Source organism: Myotis myotis, unplaced genomic scaffold (genome assembly GCF_014108235.1).
Source record: "Myotis myotis isolate mMyoMyo1 unplaced genomic scaffold, mMyoMyo1.p scaffold_m19_p_7, whole genome shotgun sequence".
In the NCBI taxonomy this organism is placed as follows: Eukaryota; Metazoa; Chordata; class Mammalia; order Chiroptera; family Vespertilionidae; genus Myotis; species Myotis myotis.
Window position 1 is genome coordinate 84,146,246 of NW_023416379.1, and position 26,926 is coordinate 84,173,171.

The window sequence follows — 26,926 nt, forward strand, 5'->3', positions numbered from 1 at the left end:
TTAAGCCTATTCTAATAAGAGACACATGTTGAAAGGTATTATAAGTACAATTTCTGTACATTCCTTTTTTCATCACAGGTTTTTTTTTTTCTTGCAGGGTTTTTCCCCCCCACAATAATAAATTAAAGTTTTGGCAAGAAAGTAACTCTTCTGATTATTGTTGTAACATAAGCTATAGTCACTGTTAACTGAAAACTTTCTGACATATTGGGAAAAGTGCTAAACATTAAGTGGCTTTGTATACTATGTTATGTATCATGAATATAAAATAAAGGACCCAATGCATAAGAAACGTCTTGGGGCTAGAATATCTAGATTAATAAAACTTCAAAAGCATTGTATATTGTATGCATTATCTTTCATATGCAATTTTGAAGAGACATTTTTCACTTTGTGATAGTAATTTGCAATATTAAAACAGTTAAAGCCCTAGCTGGTTTGGCACAGTGGACATTGCATCGGTCTGAGGACCAAAGGGTCCTGGGTTCAATTCTGGTCAAGGGCACATACCTTTGTTGCAGGCTCCTCCCCAGCCCTGGAGAGAGCGGGTCGTGCGGGAGGCAACCAATCAATGTGTTTCTCTCACATCAATGTTTCTTTCTGTCTTTCCCTCTCTCTTTCACTGTCTCTAAAAAGTCAATAGAAAAATATTCTTGGGTGAGGATTAACAAAAAAACAAAGAAAAAAGCACTTTAAAAATTAAATTTTCTATACTTATTTTTGTTGTTGTTTTTACTAACTAGCTAAAAAAGCCTCCAAATTTCGAGACTGGTTGGACTGTAGCAGTATGGAGATAAAACCCAATGTTATCGCTATGGAAATTTTGGCATATTTAGCGTATGAAACTGTGGCACAGGTAAGAATTCTAATCTGTCATATCAGCCCTTACATGGCTGCTTTCTCCTTAGCCCTGTCCATGACTCCACCTGCTGCTCCACCAGGGATGAGAACACCCAGGAGTTCTGCTATGACAATCTTACCATTTTCGGAGATTTAGTTCAATTATGTTTCTTTGTTTCCTCAGCTCTGTTGGTGGTTAGGGTAAAAGTAACTATTTCTTGCAACTTTATTCTAACCAGAAATAAAACCCTACATAGTATTTCTCAATATTGAATTTCAAGCACACATCTGCCATGTTTAGAGATCATTTTTGATCTCCAAATACTTTTCTAAATATGTTCAATCTACTTGAATGGGTGCAAAAATCTGAGTTTAGACTCCATTCTCTAACATGGTCTTTAGACCACAAGCATTAGCATCTCCTTGGTTCTTGTTTAAAATGTAAATTCCTAGATGACACCCCAGAGCAGACCTACTGAATTAGAGTATGAGGGCTTTGTATAATTTCAGTAGTAAAAATATTCTCTGTAACGCAGCATATGCCTAAAGCCCAGAAATCTTTATTTTAAAATGATTGTCTAGTGATTATGAAATAAAGTTTGTGAACCACTCCACTGGAAGGTCAGCATATATCATTTCTGTCCATGGGAAGTCCGTATACCAGTCAATGAAAGCATGCGCTCATGTCCACAGTACAGACTTTTAGGCAGACAGTGTTCTCAGCGACATTTGGAATGGACTGCTTTTTGTTTGCCACTTCAGTGACACAGGTTATTGTTCCCAGTTACCTGACTTTGTTTTCATTGCTCCGATCTCCTAGTTGGTGGATCTGGCTCTACTTGTGAGGCAGGACATGGGAACCAAGGCAGGAGACCCGTTCGGCCACGCCATTTCGGCCGCCTTCATTCAGTATCACAGCTCTGCTGAGGTAAGTATCGAAAAATCTGTCTGGCACTTCTATGGATTTTTTCCTCATGTCCAATATTTATACAAATAGTTCTTTGGAAAAGGTTATGTTGGCATTTGTGGCCTTTACTCAAAGAATCTGAATTCAGTCAACATTCAAACAAATATTTATTGAGAACCTGCTATGTGCCTAATCCTAACATTCACTTAATACTATGAACTTTTTCCTTGTCTTATTTCACTTTCCTAGCCCTTCAATTAAAGAGAGATTGTTACAGGGCATTTCTCATTTCCATGGGAGATGAACCACTGGTTTTGGTAATTGAGTACCACTGAAAAAAGTTATTTATTTCTTTGTGCTTCACAGGTGAGAGGATTATTAGTCATATAATATTAATTCCTGACATTTATTGATAATTTTACATTCTAGTTATTGAACCATCTCTAAATATGGTTTATAGAAGCACAGCTCCATTTATCCTTTGGTGTAGATTGGCCCTATCCTGTGAGGATCACATCTCTTCTGATCCAGTTTCTCTTGCTGAGATCCCCACCTGTGGGGACTGCAGTCTTCGTGCCCACTTTAAGGCTTTGTATAACTTCAGTATAAAAAATATTCTCTGTAAAGCAGCCTGTGCCTAAAAACCAGAAATGTAGTATCATCCATTGAATGAATTTACTAATATTTGACCTTTTTTACTAGCAGTTTCATATATTTCAGTCTAAGAGCCATAGAGAAGGCAGCATGGAAGTTAGGTTAACATCTACATGTATAATTGTGAAATAAGCTGTAGATCAAGTTGGGTGAAACATATAACCTAAAAATGGATAAGCCCCTTTGATAATTTGATGAAAACTATAAACCCTTTCCTCATAAACACATTTGCAGATTTTGTATACAATTTCAGGGTATTCAAAGACCCTCTGAAACCATTCTATGGATCTAAGGGAGTCCCTAGGGACTCCAACTTTAAGTAACTCTGCTCTAGGTTACTTAGTAAGTCCATGACTATATATGTCTATTGAGCATATTATTACAGGCCAAAAATTTGACATATTTTTATGCTCCTTAAAGAATCATATTGGCTTGGAATCCAAGTAGGAATTAAAATGTTTACACCTATTAAAAATCCTTTTTTTCTTGGGAAAGGTCATACATCATTATCAGTCAGCATACTTTTAAAGTCCCTAAAGATTACCCGGTTGATTAAACACTGTTTGTTTATGTTACAAGCCCAAATTATGATGTCAAAGAACACCCTTTAAAAGGTCTTTGGTACATGTTCTCTTTATGAATATGCGTATAAGTATGCTTTTCATTAACATCACACAAATTTGTTGTAACATTTCTAATTGAAGAAATGTACAGTGAACACAACAAGCCTAGTTTTCTCTTAACACTCAAGGATTGCTTGCATGGCTAGGAAAGTTCTCTATTTCTCCCCTTTCTTGGTTCTCCAGGGTGGCCGAGCAGCCCTGGGCAGCTGCTCAGCAACCACAGCCGCTGTTCCCAGCTACCAGCAGTTAGAAAAATGGTCTATGTGTGCTGGGCTCCTGGGCTCTCTGGGAGGTGCAAGCAGGAGTTTCAGAAAGCATCCTGACTAAATATGTTAGTACAAGCCCCAAACTTTCCTCTTGCCCGCCAGACACGCATCCTCCTAGGTGACTGGTAGTCAAAATGAACATTCAGGTGGACTGGAAGTATTCAGAGGGCTGGTCACCTCACTAAACACAAAGAGAATGGCCACTCCAAAGTCAGAGTCTTACCCATCACCATTATAAATCAGCAACCAACATCAGGGCCAGCTTTAAGGACTTGACCTCTTTGGGTGCAAATGGGAACTCTGGAGACTGATATGATCTCTGTTCAGGGAGGTAAACAAACAAGGAAAGAAATGAGCAAACACACACAGTTCAAGATGGCATATACTAATTTCCAAATGTATGGTATAGACCAGTGATGGCGAACCTATGACACGCGTGTCAGAGGTGACACGTGAACTCATTTTTTTGTTTTATTTTTCTTTGTTAAATGGCATTTAAATATATAAAATAAATATCAAAAATATAAGTCTTTGTTTTACTATGGTTGCAATTATAAAAAATTTCTATATATGACATGGCACCAGAGTTTAGTTAGGGTTTTTCAAAATGCTGACACGCCGAGCTCAAAAGGTTCGCCATCACTGGTATAGACAGAGTGAAGGTAAAAATCACTTTAATTACAATCACAAAGACTTCAAAGAGGAAGCTGGGTGTTGAAGGAGAGATAGGACTTTGATGGGACAGTAAAAGTGGGGAGAATACTCGGCCTCAGAGGCAGCATCAGTATAATTGTACAAGGAAAAGAAAATCTCTGATTAAAATATTCAAGGGAAGGACTCATGGGGGAGGGGTAGTAGAAAGTCAGATTAGAAAATTAAGGCCTTAGACACTTAGTTATTAAGGAAGGAAGTGTTGAAGATTTCTTGGCTCAAATAGGAGTCTGAAGAAAATCCAAGTGGAGGTGCCACTTACGGTGGATTGGAATTGGAAACTTAAGGCATGAAGTTAATACAAAATGCATTTTATCTTAATGATTATCATTTCTTAAGCATTAAGTGTTATAAAGAACTGAGCTATTTCAGTTTGGGTTTCTCATATTAAATTAGCAAGTTTAATAGTAATTCATTCAAATTAATTTTCTAGATTTTTTTCTAGCGTATGGCTTATGCACAGGAAGCAATGGTTTTTAGGAGCTATCTTGTTTTTCCTAAGAACACTTATGCCAGATTAGCTTTATCCTTCCTGTTTGATAATGTTTCTAGGCATGCAGATCAAAGAAACCAATATCTGAATTTCAGCAAAACATTTTACAAAGTTTAGCGTAATTTTTTTTTTAAATTATAGGGAAGCGTAGGCGAGTAGATAGTATGGTTAGTATGTATGGTTGATAGGATGACAGGTTATTAATAACATATGTAAAAAAGAGACTTTTATTTGCCTATAAATTTCTTAGGAGCCGATATTATGATGTTACAGTAAGGAAGCTTGCTTTGTTTGGATTTAGTGTTTAGGCGCCATCTTATAGGGTGGAGGTTGACACACAGTGGAGGATGTCTAAGGAGAGTGGACAGGGAGTGAAGGAACCTGAAAACATGTACCAGTGGTTGAAGGAACCTGAGGTGTTTGACCTGTAGAAAAGGCTGTGAAGTATAATGATTTTTAAATATTTGAAGTACTTCTACATGGCAGAGAGAATAGACTTACAGTCATAGCCAATGAAACCAGATGGATATGAGGGGTTTCTGAAAGAAGGAAGGAATTAGATGTGGGAGGAGCCAGAGGTCTCTACAGTGACCCTGAGACACTGGGAGAGGGCTGGTCAACACTGATACAAAAAAGTGTCTGAAAGGTATCCAGTTTTGGGGGGAAAGTTTAGAGGTTCCTTTTGAAACATGTAAGTTTTAAACGCTAACAGAACTTCCAGGTAGAAATGTCTGTATCTGACAAAATCCACAGGAAGTTTAGAAGCTGTATCTGAGGACTCCTGATTATATTTAAGTGATTAGACAAATTATACATGAAGATATTTAGACACTTTAGGGGCAAGATGGAGGCACCATTCCTGTGAACTTGGTGATAAGTTGTGTTTGTATATTTGTAAGCTTCAACTAGTGTTAAGTTCATGAGATAATAAACAAAATCAAATGTTAGGAGAAGTCCTGGTCATTTGATTTCAAAGCCACATCTCTTTGGGCAGGGATCTTGCATGAAGTCCTACCCAGACTCCCCTGAGAATACACCTCCTCCTACACCAACAGCTCCATCCTCTGGACCACAGCATGCAGGGAAAGCCACAGCAGGATCCCTCGGGAATGGGAATGTTGGACAAGACTCAGCAAAAACCAGGCAAAGGAAAAGAAAAAAGGTCAGTGATTTTTTTTTCCTCTCTATCTATTTTTGAGAGAAAAGCCTTGTTGAGTCTTTTCAGAGATAGGGAAAATGTGCTGTTTGTCTCATAATTCAAATTTTCAGAAGCAGCCAATTTATACTTAATCATACTTAATGACTTCTACTCAAACTTGAACAGCTTTCTTCTGGATAAAGCAAGATATTAGAAATTTTAACATTTTATTTTAAAATTTTCAAACATACAAAAGTTGAAAGACTTGTAGAATGAATACCATATATCTGCCAGCTAGATTCTACAATTAATATTTTACTATATTTACTGTGTTAACTATATATTTACAATTACTATATCTATGCATCTGATTGTTCCTTTATCTATCCGTCAGTTCGATTTTTTTGATGCATTGCAAAGACAGCTGCAGACATCAATGCGCTTCATGCCTAAATGCTTCATTATGTATAATTTGTTTATGGTTCTTTTTTAAAGGTAAAACATATACACAGTGAACCACTCAGTTCTTAAATATGCCACTTGGTGAATTTTGACAAATATATAAGACTGTTGTTTTCTAGGCCCTTTCAAAGGTATAAAACAGTACCACCAGTTCAGAAAATGTTTTCATGCCTCCTGCCATCTTTCTCAAAAAGGGAATGACTGGTCTGATTGATTGTTTCCATCACAGATGAATTTTTTTCTGTTCTAACCTTCAGATAGTGTGTATACCTTTTGTGTGAAATTTATTTCACTCAGGATATCTTTGAAATTTATATTTTTCAGTAGAAGTATAATGTATTTCTCTTTATTGTTGAGTAATGTCCCCATGTATGAATATATCAGTCTACTCATTCTCATTTTGGTAAACATTTAGTCTTTTCCAGTTTTTAAGGTATTATGAATAAACCTGTTATGAACATTGTACAAGTCCTCATGGAAAAATGCTTTTTTTCCTCTTAGGTAAGTAGCTAAGAATGAAATTACTGGGTCACAGAGTAGGTATATGTTCAGTTTTTAAGAAAGACTTTTTTTCCAAAATGGTTCTATCATTTTTACCTCTACCAGCAATATCTGAGAGTTCCAGTTGCTCCATGTGCTCATCAACATTTGGCATTGTCATTGTTTTTACTTTTAACCCTTCTAATGGATTCTTAATAGTATGTCATTATAGTTTGAATTTGCATTTCCCAAGTGAGTAATGATGTTGAGCATTTTTTTCATGTGCTGATTGGCCATTCATACACATTCCTTAGGGAAGAGTCTCTTCAAATCCTTTACACAGTATTTTTGAGGATGAGTTATCTTTTATTACCAACTGGTAGAAGTTCTTTATCCTATGTAACAAGACTTTGTGTATATTGATAAGCAGAAGTTTTAAACTTCTGATGAAGTCTAATTTATCTAATTCTTTATTTTATTTTTATTGCTTTCTGTGTCCTAAGAAATCTTTGGCTACTCCCAAACCATGATGATGTTCTCTTATGTTTTCTTCTGGAAATTTTATAGCTTAATTTTTATATTTAGTGCTATTAATCAAGTCAGATTAACTTTTGCATATTGTATGAATTGAGGCCAAGTTAGCTTTTTCACATATGGCTATCTAGTTATTGCAGAACCATTTGTTGAAGACACTTCTCTCCCATTGGATTGCTTTGGTAGCTTTGTTGATAATCCATGACTACCTATCTATGTGGATTTATTTCTAGAATTTCAGTTTTGTTTCATTGATTTATTTGTCAATCCTTTTGTCAGTATCATCTTTCTTGATTCCTATAGCTTTTTAATAAGACTTAAAGTTTGGTAGTGTAAGTTCTCAAGCTTTATTTTTCAGGTTTAATATAGATTTTCGGTGTCCTTTGCATGAATGTAAATTTAGAATCAACTTGTTAGTTTCTATCAGAAAGAATGAGAGAGAGAGAAAGGGAGGGAGAGAGACAAAGGCAGGAAGGGGAGAGAGAAAGAAAAGCCTAGTGGGATTTTGAAAGGGATAGAAAGCAGGCAGACAGCTTTGGTGTTGGCAGGGGCAGGCTGTGAGTTGGTGTTGCGGGGTAGAGGGATTGAGCAGAAAAGGAGAGAGAACTCTGGACATGGACAACAATGTGGTGTTTGCAAAGAGGAGGCAAATAGATGTAGGGGGGAGAAAGCATAAAAGGGATAAATGGTGATAGAAAAAAATAAAATATAATATGAAAGAATTGAAAGGGATTAGATTGAATGCTTACCCAATTTGGGGATCTGAATGTCTTAACAATACCAAGTATGTATTATAATCCATGAACATGGCATATCTCCCCACTTATTTATATTTATAAAATCTCTCTTTTATAAATACTATTCATCCTGAACTCTATTTTGGTAAACATTTAGTCTCTTTCCAGTTTTTGGCCATTACAGCCTTATTGTGCTATTTATATGATACTAGAGGCCCGATGCACAAAATTCGTGCACGGGTAGAGTCCCTAGCCCTGGCTGGTGATCAGGGCCAATCAGGGCCTCCATTCCGCTCCACCCCCTGGTGGTCAGCGCACATCATAGCGAGCAATAGAACTGGTCTCCTAGTCGAACTCCCACAGGGACACTTTCCATATTAGCCTTTTATATATATAGACTAGTGGCCTGGTGCATGGATTTGTGCACATTGAAAGGAAATTAATTAGAAGGTGGCTGGCGGGGTGGGACTGGGTGAGATGGGCTGGACACACCCTGGAGCCAACCTCCTGTGGTCCCTACCTGGCCAGCACACCTGGGGCGTCGCTGCAGCTCAAAGAGTGTCTATGGTCACCGCAGCTTGGCATTAAACCAGATCTGGGGCTGACAGTGCCCAAGCAACAACATAACCCATGACTGAAGGTGGAATAGCACAGCCCTGTGAGGAATCGGGCTCCCTCCTCTCTGGTTCTGGGGTATGTCACCTGAGAACTACCGCTGCCAAGTCACCACAGCTCAGCAGCTCCTGTGTTGAGCGTCTGCCCCCAGGTGGTCAGTGCGCATCATACCTACTGGCTGGTCAGATGGTCGCTTAGCCTTTTATATACATAGATATGTTTTTCTATCCATTTCCTTTCATTATAGCTTTATATTTAATATTTAAAATACACCTCATGTAGACAATAAATAATTGGGTCTTGCTTTTTCTTTTTTTTCCTTTGTGTATCTTTTAATTTACAGTCTTTAATTCCGTGATATTTAATGTATTTATTGAAATGGTTGGATAGAGGTCAACTATTTTTCTCTTTTTTTTCTGCTTATTCTCCCTGTTTCTGTTTCTCTGTTTTCCTTTCCTGTCTTCTTTTGTGTTCATTGTGTCTTCTTTTAGAATTTTTTTAACTTATCTACTGGTGCCTTAGCGATGTCTCTTTGCATCATTTTTTCTAGTATACATTCTTAAATTTTCCGGGTACTTGGAATTGTTATTGTGCTACTTTACTCATGTATAATATAAGACTATTTGTATAGGTCCATTACTTTACTCTTGCTCTTTAAGCTATAATTGTCAAACAACTTACATCTACATATGTTATAAGCCAAATACTATTTTTTGCCTTAAATAATCAAATGTATTTCAGTAAAACTAAGAGAAAAAAGAGACCTTAACATTGACCATTTCCACTGTTTTTCATTTCTTTTTTATTATCAGAATTTTCTTCTGATATCATTTTTTGTTGTTGTTCTATTAGATTTTATTGAGCATTTCTAATAGTGCAGGTTGGCTGGTAATGGTTTCTCTTAGTTTTCATCTTTCTGGAAATATCTTTGCTTCTCCTTTATTCCTGGAAGATGATTTCACTGGATATAGAATTCTGGATTGGCAGTTTTATTTTGAGGCCTTTAATGCTATAATTCCACTATTTTCTGGCATTTATTATATTTAATTATATGCCTGTAGATTTTGTACTGTGCTTCTGTGTATGTAAGGTGTTATTTTTCTTTGGATGCTTTCAGGATTTTATCTATAAACTAGAGGCCCGGTGCACAAATATTTGTGCTCGCGGGGGGAAGGGGGTGTCCCTGAGCCCGGACTGTGCCCTCTCTCAGTCTGGTACCCCTCGGGGGATGACCACTTACTGGCTGAGGCCTGCTCCCCGGGGAATTGGGCCTAAGATGGCAATCAGACATCCCTCTGGCACCTGGCAGTCCTTGGGGGATGTCCACTTGCCAGCGGAGAGCAGACCTAAGCTGCAGTTGGAAATCCTTAGAGGCAGGAGAGGCTCCCACCACCACCACTGTACTGGCAGCCATCAGCCTGGCTTGTGGCTGAACAGAGGCCCCCATGTGGGAGCACACTGACCACCAGAGGGCAGCTCCTGCATTGAGCGTCTGCCCCCTGGTGGTCAGTGTGTGTCATAGTGACCAGTCATTCCCAGTCTTTCTGCTGTTAGGGTCAGTTTGCATATTACCCTTTTACTATATAGGATAGAGGCCTGGTGCATGGGTGGGGGCCGGCTGGTTTGCCCTGAATGGTGTCCTGGATCAGGGTGGGGGTCCCCACTGGGGTGCCTGGCCAGCCTGGATGAGGGGCTGATGGCTGTTTTCAGTCTGCCCGCACCCCCTTCAGGATGGGGATCCCCACTGGGGTGCCTGGCCAGCCTGGATGAGGGGCTGAGGGCTGTTTTCAGTCTGCCCGCACCCCCTTCAGGATGGGGGTCCCCACTGGGGTGCCTGGCCAGCCTGGATGAGGGGCTGAGGGCTGTTTTCAGGCTGGCCAAGCCTCCAACTGAAGCTCCCAGTCTCTGCTTTTTTTCTCTTTTTTTTTATTCTGGGATTTATTTACCTTCTGTAATTGAAACTTTGTTGCGGCTCCAGCTCCGAGGCTGGCTGGCTGAAAGCAGGTATCTGGGTTTTGTTTAGCTTCTATAATTGCCACACTGTTGCTTAGACTGGAGCTCAGAGCCTGGCTGTGGCGGGTGGGGAACCTTGGCTTCCTCCATCACTGGAGCAAGCAAGCATCCTGCTCGCTTCAGCTGCCTGGCTTCCGGCTGCCATCTTTGTTGGCAGTTAATTTGCATAGCGCCCTGATTAGCCAATGGGAAGCGTAGCAGAGGTATGGTTACTTACCATGTTTGTCTATTATTAGATAGGATTTGTTTTCTAGCAGTTTGACCATGATATACATATACATGGTTTGCTTTGAATTGTCCTGCTTAGAGTTCACTGAGCTTCTTCAATATTAATTTATGTCTTTAACCAATTTGGGGGAATTTTCAGCATTTATTTCTTCAGATATTTTTTCTGCCTTATTCTTTCTATTCTTCACTTTTGAGACTCCAAGTACATATTTGTTACTTTGATACTGTTCCACAGGTACCTGAGACTGTTTAATTTTTCTTTCAATCTTTTCTCTCTGTTCTTTAAGTTGGATAAATTCTATTGTTCTTGCTTTATGTCCTGACTCTCCTATCAGCTCCAATCTGCTGTTACATCCATCCAGTAATGTTTTATTTCTGATAGTTTTACATTTTCCATTTGAGTTTTTTATAGTTTCTGTTTATCTAGCCTTATGTTTTATTTGTCATTTGTTACAGGTTTATTTTATTTTATATTCTTGAATGAAGTTATATTAACTGCTTTAAAATTTTTATATGATAAATTAAATATATGAATTATTTTAGTCTTCAGTGAATAAGTCACACTTTCTTAGATTGTTGCATTTTTAATAATTTTGAATTATATCCTGGACATTGTGAGTAATACATTGTAGAGATTTCAGATTCTGTTATATTCCTAAGAAGAAAGTTCTCCTTGCTGGGTGTTAAGCAGGCAATTTACCAGATTCAGCTCCTTAAACTTCAAATTCCTCTTTCATGGCAACAGCTAGAACAGTGATGGCGAACCTTTGACACGCGAACTCATTTTTTTGGTTGATTTTTCTTTGTTAAATGGCATTTAAATATATAAAATAAATATCAAAAATATAAGTCTTTGTTTTACTATGGTTGCAAATATCAAAAAAATTTCTATATGTGACACGGCACCAAAGTTAAGTTAGGGTTTTCCAAAATGCTGACACGCCGAGCTCAAAAGGTTCGCCATCACTGAGCTAGAATCTCTCTTTATTTAGCTTTAGCAGGGTTTCTTGGATTCAGTATCATACAGGAATGGTTTAGGAATTAGTCAAAGAGTTGGGTAGTTTATACACTGATTCTTGATTCTGTCCTTTTGGGATTTCCTTTTCACTTTATAGGTATTGAGCTGCTAAGTTTGTGTGCCCCACTATACTGACTGGAGTCTGCCCTTAGGCTAAAACATTAAAAACAGAAAACTCATCTCATTGCAGTTTCATTCTCCTTACACACCCCTTCCACTTTCCACCTAATTTTGATCAATCTCTATTACTTTCAGGTACTTGGTTTTTTTTTTATAATTTGTCCAAACTTTATACTCTCATCTACAACTAGGTTGGTACAATAAGAACCATTTGCCAATGCAAGTAGTGGAACCAGGCCAAAATATCCTATCTAATAATAGACAAACATGGTAATTAACCATACCTCCTCTACGCTTCCCATTGGCTAATGAGGATGATATGCAAATTAACTGCCAACGAAGATGGCAGTCAGCAGCTAGGCAGCTGAAGTGAGCAGGAGGCTTGCTTGCTCCAGTGATGGAGGAAGCCAAGGTTCCCCGCCTGCCACGGCCAGGCTCTGAGCTCTGAAAGAAACAGAGTTTCAATTATAGAAGCTAAACAAATCCCAGATACCTGCTTTCAGCCAGCCAGCCTCGGAGCTGGAGCCACAACAAAGTTTCAATTACAGAAGGTAAATAAATCCCAGAATTAAAAAATAAAGATAAAAAGGAGAGACTGGGAGCTTCAGTTGGAGGCTCGGCCTGCCTGAAAACAGCCCTCAGCCCCTCATCCAGGCTGGCCAGGCACCCCAGTGGGGACCCCCACCCTGATCCAGTACACCATTCAGGGCAAACCAGCCGGCCCCCACCCGTGCACCAGGCCTCTATCCTATATAGTAAAAGGGTAATATGCAAACTGACCCTAACAGCAGAAAAACTGGGAATGACTGGTCACTATGACACACACTGACCACCAGGGGGGCAGACGCTCAATGCAGGAGCTGCCCTCTGGTGGTCAGTGAGCTCCCACATGGAGGAGCTCTGCTCAGCCACAAGCCAGGCCGATGGCTGCCAGTACAGTGGTGGTGGTGGGAGCCTCTCCTGCCTTCTCAGGAGTGCTAAGGATGTCTGACTGCAGCTTAGGCCTTCTCCCCGCTGGCAAGTGGACATCCCCCAAGGGCTGCCAGGCTGCCAGAGGAATGTCTGATTGCCATCTTAGGCCCAGTCCCCTGGGAAGCAGGCCTCAGTCAGCAGATGGTCATCCCCCGAGGGGTCCCAGGCTGTGAGAGGGCACAGGCCGGGCTGAAGGACCCCCCCCCCCGCCCCGAGTGCACAAATTTTTGTGCACCGGGCCTCTAGTGCTATATAATAAAAGCCTAATATGCAAATTGACCGAAAGGCAGAAAAACTGGTCGCTATGATGCACATTGACCACCGGGGGCAGACGCTCAACGCAGGAGCTGCCCCCAGCCCGCAGGCCCCAGGCCAGCCAAGGTGGGTGTGAGGTGGGGGGCCCTGATTACCCCGCCAGTCACCCCGCAGAGGGATCCAACCAGCAGCAGTGGTGGGGGGCAGGGCTGGCGAGTGGCAGCACCAGTCTGTCCAAGGCAGGAGACAGCGGGGAGCCCCAATTGCCCCTGGTTACCCCACTGATCAGCCCTGATTGCTGGCCAAACCTGGGGACCCTACCTGTGCATGAATTTTGTGCATCGGGCCTCTAGTAATTTCATAATTGATAATAAGTAAATTTAAATTTCCACCTCATCCAGTTTCCACTTTCATTTGCAAAATGACACAGCTCACTGCTTATTTATTAAGGGGAAATCTGAACTATTATGAAGTAGTTCTAAAAAATGTTCCCTAAAAAACTTCTTTCATTGACTTACTTTAAAAAGTATGTAAGAAGTTGTAATTAACCTGGTAATTATGTATACAAAAAAATAATTCTTTATAAGTATGAATATTTTTGAAAAATTTTTTCTCTTAAATATTTAACCATTTCACTCCGAATCTTATTGCATGTTATTGAATTGGAGCTATTTTACAGCAAAGGTTTCCTGAATGAAGTATTAGCCAAGTGCATGTCTAAATTTCCCTAAATTCAAAATTACTGGCCTCAAAATGAATAATGTCTCACTTCAAAACTATTCTTTATTTCTCTATTTACTCATTCACATCTTTCTACATGTATACAGTTTTGCTATATTTTAACTCACTGGAAACTTCAGCTATGGTGGTAACATGATAAAATTTATTGTACATAAAATAATAAAGCCTCTATTATATATCAACTTTGTGTACTAGAAGCCAAGAGATTTTATGTATAGCTGTATTCTGATTCTATCATTATAATCTTTTTTGTTAATATATATTTTTATTGATTTTAGAGAGGAAGGCAGAGGGATAGCGAGATAGAAACATCCATGATGAGAATCATTGATTGGCCGCCTCCTGCATGCCCCCTACTGGGGATCAAGCCTGCAACCCAGGCATGTGCCTTTGGCCGGAATCGAACCTGGGACCCTTCAGTCCACAGGCCGACACTCTATCCACTGAGCCAAACCGGCTAGGGCTATCATTATAATCTTGAGCACATTCCTTATCTTCACTCTCTCATCTATAAAAGGGGATAAAAGTTGGGAAAGTTTAGAATAGATGATATTTTGTGTTCCTTCCGGATTTAATAATGTATAAATCTTTGAATTCAGTGATGCTCTCTTCTCTTCCCCATTACTACTTTTAATTTCTTTTGTTAAAGAAAAGTTTTTCCTAGTTATATAGAACTGCAGTTTAAAAAATTAACATCTCAATTAAACTTTTATTTTATTAATAAATTTATTGGTGTGACATTGGTCAACATGATCATATAGGTTTCAGGTGTGGGTTTTTATGTTATAAGATCTCTATGTTTCACCGTGTGCCCACCACTCAAAGTCAATTGAACTGAATAAATTAACTACATTATATACTGTAACCTTTGAGCAAAGAATGGCCCACTTTCCTCTGAAAAGAAATCCTCTCTAAGCACAGAGATCTGAGGAGAAAGACTCACCTGGCCAGTCAGATTATATGTTAACCTTTGTGGTCAGTGAGTGACAGAAGTATTAGTAATAGTAGTACTAACCTTTCATTTGCTCTAATCTGAGATATGTGTTACTCCCTCGTAAGACTTAATATTTCAAGTGTAACAAAAGATCTATCCACCATTTGGGTGGGGAAAGTCTAAGAGGCAATTATCTGAGATTCCAGGTCCTTCTTAAACATTGGATTACCCTGGCAAGGGGAAGACTGAACAAGAATAGGATATATAGGATATTTTTCCTTTCCAACTTTTAAGTTGGAAAGAAGAGTCAGGACAGATATAGACATTTATAAGAGATTCAGGGGCAACAGAAATTTCAATATAACTTCTTGTACCACAAATGAGTGTTCAAACTGCAAGAGATTTTATTCGGTGCAAGACAGAAAGGACCAGTAAAAGGACAATACTCAAATCCAGGAAATATATAGGACTTCAGCCTCCATTAACCAGCATCAATTTCTGGATGAAGAGACATAAATAGAAATGCAGTGGAGGAATACAAGCATAGACTAGGAATGCAGCCAAGAGGAAGAGGACCTGACTTAATGAAGAACTTTACCAGTAGCTTGTACTTTACCCAAGGAAATAAAGAGTTAGTCCCCACAGAGATTTTGGCTGAATCAGTATTTTGTCAAATACAGGGGTTCAGTTTTGAAAATGTAAAGAATATTCTACAATATGGCCACAATCTAAATAAAAAACATGAATTGATGCAAAAATTTAATACTCTTTTGCCGGGGTCCAACCCCAGCAGGTCCAGGGGTCCCCAAAGGTGTGGACGGAGTCGGCGAAGAAGGAATGACAGGGAGACAGTGTTCAGTTGATCAGCAGCCTAGCCAGGATCTCCAGCCAGGATCTCCAGCCAAGTTCTGGTCTGGATCTCCAAAGAGGTTCTGCTCAGGTTCTCCAGCCAGGTTCAGTCACCAGGTTCTAGTCAGGTTCTCTTGCCAATTTCTGTAGTCAGGTTCAGTCCAGGATCTTTTGCCATGTTCTCTCGCTAGGTTCTGTCTCTAGGTTCTGAGGCCAGTTTCTGTCCAGGATCTTTTGCCATGTTCTCTCCAGCGAAGTTCTTCTATCTCTAGAGAACATTCTGTGTAGGTTCTGTGCCTAGGTTCTGTCTCTCTTGGTTCTGTCTTCTTACATCTGTATTTATACCAGTTGATTCCAATCCTATCAATCTCTATTTCAAAGGTTAGGGCGTTTCTTATCTCCATTCCAGGGAATAAAGATTATGTAGCTTAAGCATGATTGTTCATAGTTAAAGTGATTAATTACCCACCTGGCACTTAGTTAAGAGGTTTTATTCCCTCCCTAACTTCAGGGGAAAATCCCTACCTGGGGAAACAACCTTTCTCAGAGACCTTGGTTAAAACACATAGTGCCAAGAAGGTGAGCAAACATATTAAGAACAGTATGCCATATATGCCAGGTCCCTTGAAACAGCAAGCATGGACCGGCTCCCGGCACTCTTTATATGTGTTTTCAGCATATATAAGATTTTAAAAATATTTATTTATAAATATATAGATGTAATGCTAGTTCTTCTGAAAACGTTTTGAAGAGCATTGCAAAAATGCTAGAATCACTTCTAAATTAAAAATCCTAAACTTGGTATGAATTTGGAATTTGAACAGTTATAAGTACCTTGGTGAGAGACTGGATGTTGACAGAAATGTAAAGATATGTGTTGAAGTGGAAACAATACTGGGAATAAACATTTGCGATTTAAAGATTTCCTTCCAAAGAGTCCAGTGGGCAAGTCAGTATAATGTAGAAGTGTACATGGTAACTTTATGCTGATGTTTGCAGTTGCTCATGCATAGTAGGTAAACCTGAAATTGGCAAAATGGAAATCTAAAGACATTTTTCACAAAATTCAATATTTTTATTTTCATATAAGTCAACTTCATCTTTTTGGCATAGATGACATGACTCAACCAGGCTGACATAACTGTCTTAATATCATACATGTAGGAGTCACAGGTAGTTTCTAATTATGCTTCCTACTTCATTTTTCACAAATTCTATCTGATTGCCATGCGGAGGTTCTGAGAGATTTTGACTAAGTGCTCTATACCAAAACCAAACTTGTTTTGGAAAGTATAGATAGAGTAAACTCTCCATGGACCTGGGAAAAAATAAATGAAAAGTAAATTCACTTTGTAGGGAGAATGGAGAGGCCATACAGGAACGCAAAGGAAGGACTTCCCACCCCACTTCATGTGCAGGATGTTGGCACTCTTCATGTCTCTCTTTTTATTCCCACTTGAGTTCCCACTGGAAAACTTACTTTAGATTCCAAGTGGAGCTAAATATTTGCACTAATTTCTACAAATGGATAGAATGCCTAACTTACTTCATAAGCATTTGTTAGATCTAGCAGGTTAATGAGTCTACAGGGGTAGGCAAAACAGTTGTGAGTACTCAAAAAAAGAGTTTATTGTTGTATTATTATTTATTAACTAAAGGCCCGATGGACGAAATTTGTGCATGGGTAGGGCCCGTTGGCCTAGCTGGCGATCAGGGCCAATCTGTGGAGCGACGGGTGGGGTGATCAGGGGGCCCCTGCTGGCACCCACCTTGGCTGGCCTGTCACCACTCGCTTGCCAGCCCCACCCCCTGCCACTGCCACCAGTTGCCTCCCACTGTAGGGCGACCAGCGGGGCAATCGGGGGGAGCCCCCGCTGGCACCCGCTTTGGGTGGCCTGGGGCCTGCGGGCTGGGGGCAGCTCCTGCATTGAGCGTCTGCCCCCTGGTGGTCAGTGTGCATCATAGCAACTGGTCATTCCACCATTCAGTCAATTTGCATATTAGGCTTTTATTATATAGGATTATTGTGTTATTTATTTAAATTACAATTGTAAATCTACTTTTTCCCACCTCTAAATATTAGTCTTATTCACATTTTGGAGCCAAATGAACTCTCAAAAGTGTCTTTATTTTAGTCAGGCACCTGATAATTGCATTATTCTAATATAGTCCAACTGAAACAAAGTATTTGGAATAAGAATTGAGAAAGCACTCAATAAAAACCCTGTGCACTTCTATATCAGTGCCAAAGTGAGGGTTTAACCTGTGTTGTTATATAACTCAATCCATGTTATTGTGGGCATAGCAGATATGTTATTTAGGATATTGTTGGAATGAAATTGAGAAAGGTACCCTAGAGTAAATTTCTATTTGGCTTATTTCAAATCTTGTGAAAATAGTAAAAATAATCAAGATGTATTTTGTTTGAAATTTTAAGTCTAATTTCAGGTTCAGCTTGGATAATTAGCAGATGCTCTCGTTTTGTAGGAATTTTTAAATTATTTTACTAGTTTGTAATAGGAAAAGCATACACAAGGTACAGAAAGTGTGTTTTTGAAGTACAGAAGGATATACAGTGAACAGTTTCTCCTCTAACCCCTGTCCTTCCAGCCACACATTTACCCTCCGAGACTCAAGCGCTGTTACTGAGTTTTGGTGTACCGTTGCAGAAATGCTCTTTGCTTTTATGACTATATCATGTTTAGCCCTTTTTTGCTTTTTTTTTAAACAAGTGGTAACATGGTACCACCTAGTTGTATACGTTGCATTGTTTCACACAATAAATCTTAGAGATAGAATATGTTCGGAGCTCAGTAGGAATATGTCTGCAACTGCCTCATTCTTTTTGGTGGTTTCTGTTTCATTGAAAAGATATAATTTATTTCAATGTTTCCTCATTAATAAAGATTTAGTTCATCAATCCAGTGAAGATCCTTATACCGTATGTGTATTATTTTATACTGGTGTGGTATATCTGTTGGATAAATTCTTATATGTGAAATTACTGGATCAAAAATAGTTGTGCTTTTTCATTTTGGTAAGATTTTTAAAAAACTATGTTTTAATTGTTTTTAGAGGGAGAGAGAGAGAGATAGAAACATCAGCGATGGGAGAAAATCATCAATCCGCTGCCTCCTGCACCCCCACTACTGGGGATCGAACCTGCAACCTGGGCATGTACCCTGGCCAGGAATCAAACTATGACCCCCTGGTTCATGGTTTGATGCTCAACCATTGAGCCACACTGGTCGGGCTGATAAGATTTTGCCAAATTACTGTACATGGAGGTGGTATTAGTTATATCCTTACGAGGAGTCATGAGAGTGGTAATTGTAGTAATTATCAGAAAAACAAATACTCTTCATTATGTGACTACAGATGATTCCTAGAACATATTTATAGTAATATACAAGCTACCGCTTCCTTCTCTTGATTCTTTAATGTTGATGATCTGACATCTGGTATCCAATATACTATAAAGCAATTATAGTAATTATCCCAGTTTTGCAACAAGGAAACTGAAGTGCAGAGATATTACATAACTTGACAGAGTTGGTAACTGACAGGATACAGACCCAACTGGTTGGGAAGCTGGAGCCTGTGACTGAACCATGAGACTGTCATGTCCCTATTGTGCATTTAAAAATTTTTAATCATATTATATACATTTCTTGACTTGGTATCCATACTCTCATTGCAAATAGTCTTTCTCTCGTGTCTTTTTGTACTATTTTTTACAGTTGAGACAGACTAAAATAGAAAATTTTTATTTTATTTTGCTTTTGCCCCGAGGAACACCTAGAAATTAGCACCAAGTTGAAATGATCTTTTATGACAGTCCTCACATTAGAAATAAATATGTAGCAATTTTTTCATTTTAAAATTGATGAACTTTAAGTTATTTCAGAAATATGCACAAGTTCCAAAGAAACATTTATATGTTTGAATGTTAAAAAAAAAGAAATAGCTTTCAGTGGTTCTTTCGGCAAGCCGCTGAGACTCCACGTGCGCGTGAGTGGTTGCATTCTCCTGTACCTTGACGCGGGCCTAGGCGAAATATCGTGAGCATAGCTATTGCATTTGGTAGGTCTGCTCAGAAGGGGTCATGTGCAAGTCACCTTTGACTTGTTCATGGAATTTTTTTAGATGTAGTGTATGGCAGCAATGATGTGCATCCTAAGGGAAAAAAATGTCCATTTTTATAAAAGTTTATTTTCATATTTTATACACTGTAGTTCTGTTGTGTGTTTTTGATTTAGTAACAATTTATGTGTTTTTCTGTCGCAGAGCACTGCGGCCTGTGGTGTTGAGGCTCACAGCGATGCCATCCAGCCCTGCCACATCAGAGAGGCCATTCGGCGCTACGGCCACAAGATTGGCCCCCTTTCCCCATTCACAGTACGTAATAACAGAGTTATAAAAAGTTATATTTATAATCTGAAAGAATTTTGATTTTCAAGTGGTCAAATGAAGAAGCAATGGAATTGTTGAAAGCAATTTGTGGTGACTGTAATTTTGTTGTATAAAAGTGGCATAATTCTCTTGGGAAATAAAAGTTAGTCATTTTTGTCTCTTTTTGGAAGGACAATTTTTTCTACAAAATATTATTTTCTTTCAATCACAAATTATGCTTTTTTCATTGGAGCTTATATTTTCTATTTTTCAAAGCTTAGGTTTGTAAAATATTTTTGTCAAATTATATGTATCCAAATATTGCTAGAAGCACTTTATATTTTAAAATTGGTTAGATTGGCAATACCACTTCTATCAGATGTCCTCCTGCTCCTAAACATACTTTGAGTTGGAAGAAGAAGAAATGATTTCTTTACTGGCTTTGAAGTAGGCTGAAATGCAGACAGTCTTTCACATCTTCAAATGGTTTTAAAGCTTGTAATCAGTGTTTGTTGTGTTTGTTTTTAAATAGAGAATTAAAGACTATATTTCAATAGCCTAAAGTGTGTGTGTGTGTGTGTGTGTGTGTGTGTGTGTGTGTGTATGTATGTATGTGTGTGTTAATTAAATGCTCATCTTGTGGCTCTTTTTTTAAAAAAAAAATCTTTACTCATGTTAATAGAACTATCTCCAAATCCTCTTATTATAAGGAATCGATTTGATTTTCAGAAAGTGAGGTTTGATTTGTGACTGAGGAATAGTAGAATTTACCATTTCCTTTTTTTATGTACTTCTGCTTTAATACACTAAAGCAGGACATCTATGTATAATATTATACGTACACATATAAGTATAATATATAGAGTTTAAGCTAATTTTTATCTAATAAATATATAACCAGTATGCTTTTAATACTAATGATGCCATTTTTAAATGCTTAATTTAAATAGATCTGGAAAACATGACCTAGAAGGTTTACTTGGCCACTGCCAGAGCAGATGGCTTAAATCAACAGCCAGGGGTAAAGAACTCCACCAAGAAGGGGCACCCAGTGTTATCACTCCTCAGGAAGGACCTACCCTGAAAGGTTCACTTCATTACCTAGAACTATAAGAATTTTCCCAGCCTAAGAGAATAAGTGTGCCTATTCCATTTTAGACACAGTTTCTATATATCTGCCTGTTTAAGTTAAAAATTCTCTTTAAAGTGGGATAGCTTTGCAGACCATTTATGTTGACAGTGTAGCCACCCTGCCCTGGCTTTCACATACCTTCACTGCCAAATGGAGGTGCTCTTGATGTTGGGGTGCTGGTGCTCAGTCCCTGATGTTGGGGGTGCTGATGCTCAGTCCCTGTTGTTGTGGGTGCTGATGCTCAGTCCCTGAGGCCACTTCCTGAGGTGATACTTTATGCAGCACTAGGAACATTCTGCTACCTGGCTGCGAGCTGCAGCTCCTAAGAGGAAAGGAGGCATATGAGCTGCCTCTACAGTAGACATTGAATGAGACCTAAATTTTCATACAGAATAGCTAAGCTAACTTACCTCCAATGTAAAATTTCCTTTGTAAACTAAAGTGCCCATGAACAACTAGTTTATATTTATAAAACATAGAGATCTTGACTTTGCAACATGTCATTCTGAATCTAGAATGCTTGTCTGATGTACATCCTATCTAATAATAGAGAAACATGGTAATTAACCGTAACTTCACTACCCTTCCCATTGGCTAATCAGGGTGATATGCAAATTAACTGCCAACCAAGATGACGGCCAGCAGCCAGGCAGCTGAAGCAAACAGGAGGCTTGCTTGCTCCAGTGATGGAGGAAGCCAACATTCCCTGCCTGCCGCTGCCGGCCTCTGAGCTTGCACTCTAAGAAACAATGTTGCAATTATAGAAGCTAAACAAACCCCAGAAACCTGCTTTCAGCTGTCAGAGCTGGAGCGAGCAGGACCACAACAGTGTTACAATTATAGAACCCAAACAAACCCAGATACCTGCTTTCAGCAGCCAAGGTCTCAGAGCTGGAGCCGAGCCTCAGAGCTAAAGCTGGCTCTTAGCTCCAGTGACAGGCGTAGAAGGTAAATAAATCCCAGAATAAAAAAAGAAAAAAAAGAAAAAAAGGAGAGGTTGGGAGCTTCAGTCACCCGCCAGCCTGAAAACGGCCCTCAGCCCCTCACCCACACTGGCCAGGCACCCCAGTGGGGACCCTCACCTTGAAGGGGGTGTGACCAGCTGCAAACAGCCATCATCCCCTCATCCAGGCTGGCCAGGCACCCAAGCGGGACCCCCACCCTGATCCGGGAAACCCTTCAGGGCAAACCAGCTGGCCCCCACCCATGCACCAGGCCTCTATCCTATATAGTAAAAGGGTAATATGCAAACTGACCCTAACAGCAGAAGGACTGGGAATGACTGGTCACTATGACACACACTGACCACCAGGGGGGCAGACGCTCAATGCAGGAGCTGCCCTCTGGTGGTCAGGGCGCTCTCACATGGGAGGAGCTCTGTTCAGCCATAAGCCAGGCTGATGGCTGCCAGTACAGCGGTGGTGGTGGGAGCCTCTCCTGCCTCCTCAGCAGCGCTAAGGATGTCCGACTGCAGTTTAGGCCTGCTCCCTGCTGGCAAGTGGACATCCCCCGAGGGCTGCCAGGCTGCCAGAGGGATGTCTGATTGCCATCTTAGGCCCAATTCCCTGGGGAGCGGGCCTAAGCCAGCAGGTGGTCATCCCCTGAGGGGTCCCATACTGCAAGAGGGCACAGGCTGGACTGAGAGACCGCTCCCCCCCCCCAAGTGCACAAATTTTTGTGCACTGGGCCTCTAGTATAAATATAATAATCTAACTTCGAGTATCTATAACTTGACTCGTATGAAGCCAATAATTTGAAATTGATTTGAAGAAGTAAAATAACAGTAGGTTACACAGAAACTTAACTCCAGCATTAATCAGTAAACTGATGAAATGCTTTTAGTGAGGCATCATTCTGTACTCTGTATGACTTCGGAAATAATTCTCTACAAAATCACAACATGATTTGCTTTGGGAATACCACTCACCGTATAAAGAATTGTGAGTTCTTTACCTTGGGAATTAGTTGCAATGATAGAAGAAACAATGATTAAAGTCATGTTAATTGGAGGAACGGAAAAAGTACCAATAATGCTTTGCACTTTGTAGCTGCTAGAGCAGAGAAGGAGTGGTGGAATATGAACATCAGTTGCCTGCCCCTCATGTGAGTGCAGTGGAGACCCTTGTAAACCATCCCTACCCAACCAATTGTAACAGTGCAGGCATACCTAATTTTCTTGCCCTTACTTTATTGTACTTTATAGATGTGTTTTTTATATATTGAAGGATTCCATAGATGTGTTTTTTACATATTGAAAGACTCCATAGATGTGTTTTGTATATATTGAAGGCAAGACCTTCCACCAGCAAAATTACAACTGACTTTTGGTGATACTTGCTCTCCTGTGGTGGCCTAGAACCAAACCCAAAATAGCTCCAAGGAATTCCTGTACTGTTTTTGGCATATTGGTTTTTATTGATTAGTTCTTTCTTTCCTGTATTCCCATTTATTTTATTTTTTTTTAATTTTGCTTTATTGCTTAAAGTATTACAAAGAGTATTACATATGTCTCCTTTTTTTCCCCCCTTGACCTTCCCCTGGCCTCCCCTACCTTCCAGTGTCTTGTGTCCGTTGGTTTATGCTTATATGCATGCATACAAGTCCTTCGGTTGATCTCTTACCCGCCCCCCCCCTCTCCCCCGCAAACCCTCCCCAGCCTTCCTGCTGTAGTTTGACAGTCTGTTCAATGCTGCTCTGCCTCTGTATCTATTTTTGTTCATCAGTTTATAATGGTCTTTATTATCCATAAATGAGTGAGATCATGTGCTTTTTCTTTCATTGACTGGCTTATTTTACTTAGCATAATGTTCTCCAGTTCCATCCATGCTGTTGCAAATGGTAAGAATTTCTTCTTTTTAACAGCAGCATAGTATTCCATTGTGTAGATGTACCACAGTTTTCTAATCCATTCATCTACTGATTGGCATTTGGCTGTTTCCAAATTTTAGCTATGGTAAATTGTGCTGCTATGAACATAGAGATACGTATATCCTTTCTGATTGGTGTTTCTGGTTTCTTGGGATATAGTCCTAGAAGTGGGATCACTGGGTCAAATGGGTGTTCCATTTTTAACTTTTTGAGGAAACTCCATACTATCTTCCATAGTGGCTGCACCAGTCTACATTTGCCAATGTTATCACCAATAAGGGTTTAATCTCCAACATTTATAGGGAACTCATACAACTTAACAAAAGGAAGATAAATGATCCAATCAAAAAATGGGCAAAGGACCTAAATAGACACTTTTCAAAAAAGGACATTCAGAAAGCCAAGAGACATATGAAAACATGCTCAAAGTCACTAATCATCCGAGAGATGCAAATCAAAACAACAATGAGGTATCATCTCACACCTGTCAGACTGGCTATCATCAACAAATCAACAAACGACAAGTGCTGGAGAGGATGCGAAGAAAAGGGAACACTCTTGTACTATTCCCATTTATTTTCAATTCTGTGCAGAAGATCAAAGAAAGTATCATATCTAGAAGATTTAAGTAATTTTCCTGAGGTTAAGCTATTGATTAGATTAAGTGATGGAATCAAAGCTAAAATTCAGGCCTTCCAACTCGCAGCTTCAAAAACTTTCTCCTAAAACACAAATCTTTGCAGCTGTCCTCACCCTATGTGCCTGATATTCTGGATGCACATGCTAAAGAACATTGAAAGCGATTCGTAATTCTGAAAATCACTTCAGGGTTTGTAATTTATAGTAGTTATTTTAGAGTACTTATGTGATCTAGATTGTCCTAAGTTATTTTGATGCTTGACATCTTATATAGTCCTTTAACTCGTAGTAGTTGATATTAGGTGAGTTTAGATTGTGTGATAATTGATTTGATCCTAGAGACAAATGACAAGGGTTTAATATACTAGCTCTGCCACCTACTAGTTAAGAAGCCTTAATGAAGATTCTTAACCTCTTTATGTCTCAGTTTCCCCATCTATAAAATGGGTATAATAATAGAATATTCCTCATGATAGAGTTTCAGGAGTACTATGAACTTGATGTGTGGTAGAAGAGGTAGTAGTGGCTGTAGTATATTTTCTAAAAGGCATCAGATAAATATATAGATGAAAGTAGAAGCGGTTCTTCCCACCACCCAACCACACAGACACACACACACACACACACACACACACACAGGCCTCACTGTAATCATAGAAAAAACTAAAACCTGAATAATAATGTGATTTTTTTTTACAGACTAATCGTTTATACCAGTAAAGTTTAAATACCATTTAAAGATTATTGTTCCTGAGAATAAATATTCATTTTTACTTTGGGGATTAATAATGGTTGAAGAACATTAATGATTTTTGTATCACCATTATCACCTTAAAAAATGAGGTCTCAGTAACTAAATGCAAATAGTTACCAATAGATTTTTGCATAGCTAGATTTTGTACACTAGCTCTTATGCAGAAGAAATCTAAATGACAAATGGCATGGCCTCAAATTTATGAAGCTTCATCAAAATTCCATTTTCATCTGTTCATAACTTATATAAGTTAATTTAAAAGGTTTTCAGAGACCAATGACTAAATCAAGTTGGTAATAATTTTTTAAAAAAATAAAATTTTCCTGTTTTCCTCAGTTTTTAAAATTTCTTCATTTTACTATTTATGAAAGTAGTGTTAGTATGCTAGAAAATTAATAAAATATGGAGAAGTAAAGGCAAAAAATTTACATTAAAAAAAAACATCAGGACTCAAAACAAGGTGTGGCCAAAGCTTTAAGTGAATTGTTCCATAAGAAAATTAATTGATATTTAATTGTTTGAAAAGTATTTTCTTTTTGCAGCCTAAAAATTCAAGTGCTTTTGCTAATTTTCGTTTAAAAATAATATTCTAGAACCCTGGCCGGTGTTGCTCAGTTGGTTGGACATTGGCCCATGCACTGGAAGTTTGCCGGTTCAATTCCCAATCAGGGCACATGCCTGGGTTGAGAAATCAGTCCTCAGTAGGGGGAGTGCAGAAGGCAGCCAATCTGTGTTTCACTTTCACATCAATGTTTCTCTCTCTCGCTCCCTCTCCTTTCTTTTCTTTCTAAAAATCAATTTTTAAGAAATCTTTTAAAAAATAGTATTCTCATAGATGTAAAAAGCATTTTAAAATTTTGTGAATAAAGCGGATTTTTATAGTTTAGAGCATTTTGTTTTTTCTCTCAGAGAAAATACCCGCAGAGCAACCCACCATATTTGTTGTCTATCATGATGGAAGGTGGTGAGACATGTTTTATCTAGGTCCTTGCTATTTACAAGCAGTGGGTGGTGCCCATGGTTACCTACTCCGAAGCTCAATCCCAGCTCTCGGTGGGAAGTGCTGTGAATGGCTGATTTAAACCAGGTCTATAATTTTGAAAGCCAGAGAAAGGAAACTGTGTTCACTGAGTGACATAACCCCATGTGTAATGCCTACATCTATTTTTGTTTCTCTTGAGTGATAGAGTAGAAAAATATGTTAACCCCATGAACTTGCATATTATCGGGTGCTTTCTACTGAACTGGGATAGAGAGAGAATAAAATTGCTCATTTAAGCATGGTCAGTAACCTAAATACCTTACGTGCATCCCTAGAACTGAGTTGCATCAATATCCACTAAGCTATCTAAAATACTTAGTATTTGGAGCTGGCTAAGACCTGAAGAAGCTAATTAGTCTTGGTCTCTGAGAAGCTTTGCACTGTACCAAGAGGCACCTTGTAGGGGATGACAGGGCACCCTAGGATCCGGACTCGCAGTTACTGTTCTTCCACTGCAGCCATTCACTGATGTGTATACATCTATTACATAGGGATACTCTTAGATCAGT

At 39.1% G+C, this 26,926-nt stretch overlaps 1 protein-coding gene across 7 annotated transcripts in view; it reads left to right on the forward strand.

Moving 5' to 3' along the window:
* Window positions 1–26,926, forward strand: part of SUPT3H (SPT3 homolog, SAGA and STAGA complex component) — a 436,829-nt gene that overhangs the window by 339,221 nt on the left and 70,682 nt on the right. For 2 of the 7 annotated variants that reach the window (XM_036316045.1, XM_036316050.1), the window contains 4 exons: window positions 744–856; window positions 1,661–1,768; window positions 5,550–5,656; window positions 19,878–19,988. In XM_036316045.1, the coding sequence (XP_036171938.1) occupies window positions 744–856; window positions 1,661–1,768; window positions 5,550–5,656; window positions 19,878–19,988 (439 nt within the window). Of the gene's footprint in view, window positions 1–743; window positions 857–1,660; window positions 1,769–5,488; window positions 5,657–6,509; window positions 6,556–19,877; window positions 19,989–20,932; window positions 21,111–26,926 lie in introns of those variants that run through there. The other 5 variants (XM_036316046.1, XM_036316048.1, XM_036316047.1 and 2 more) reach the window with 5 other exon arrangements.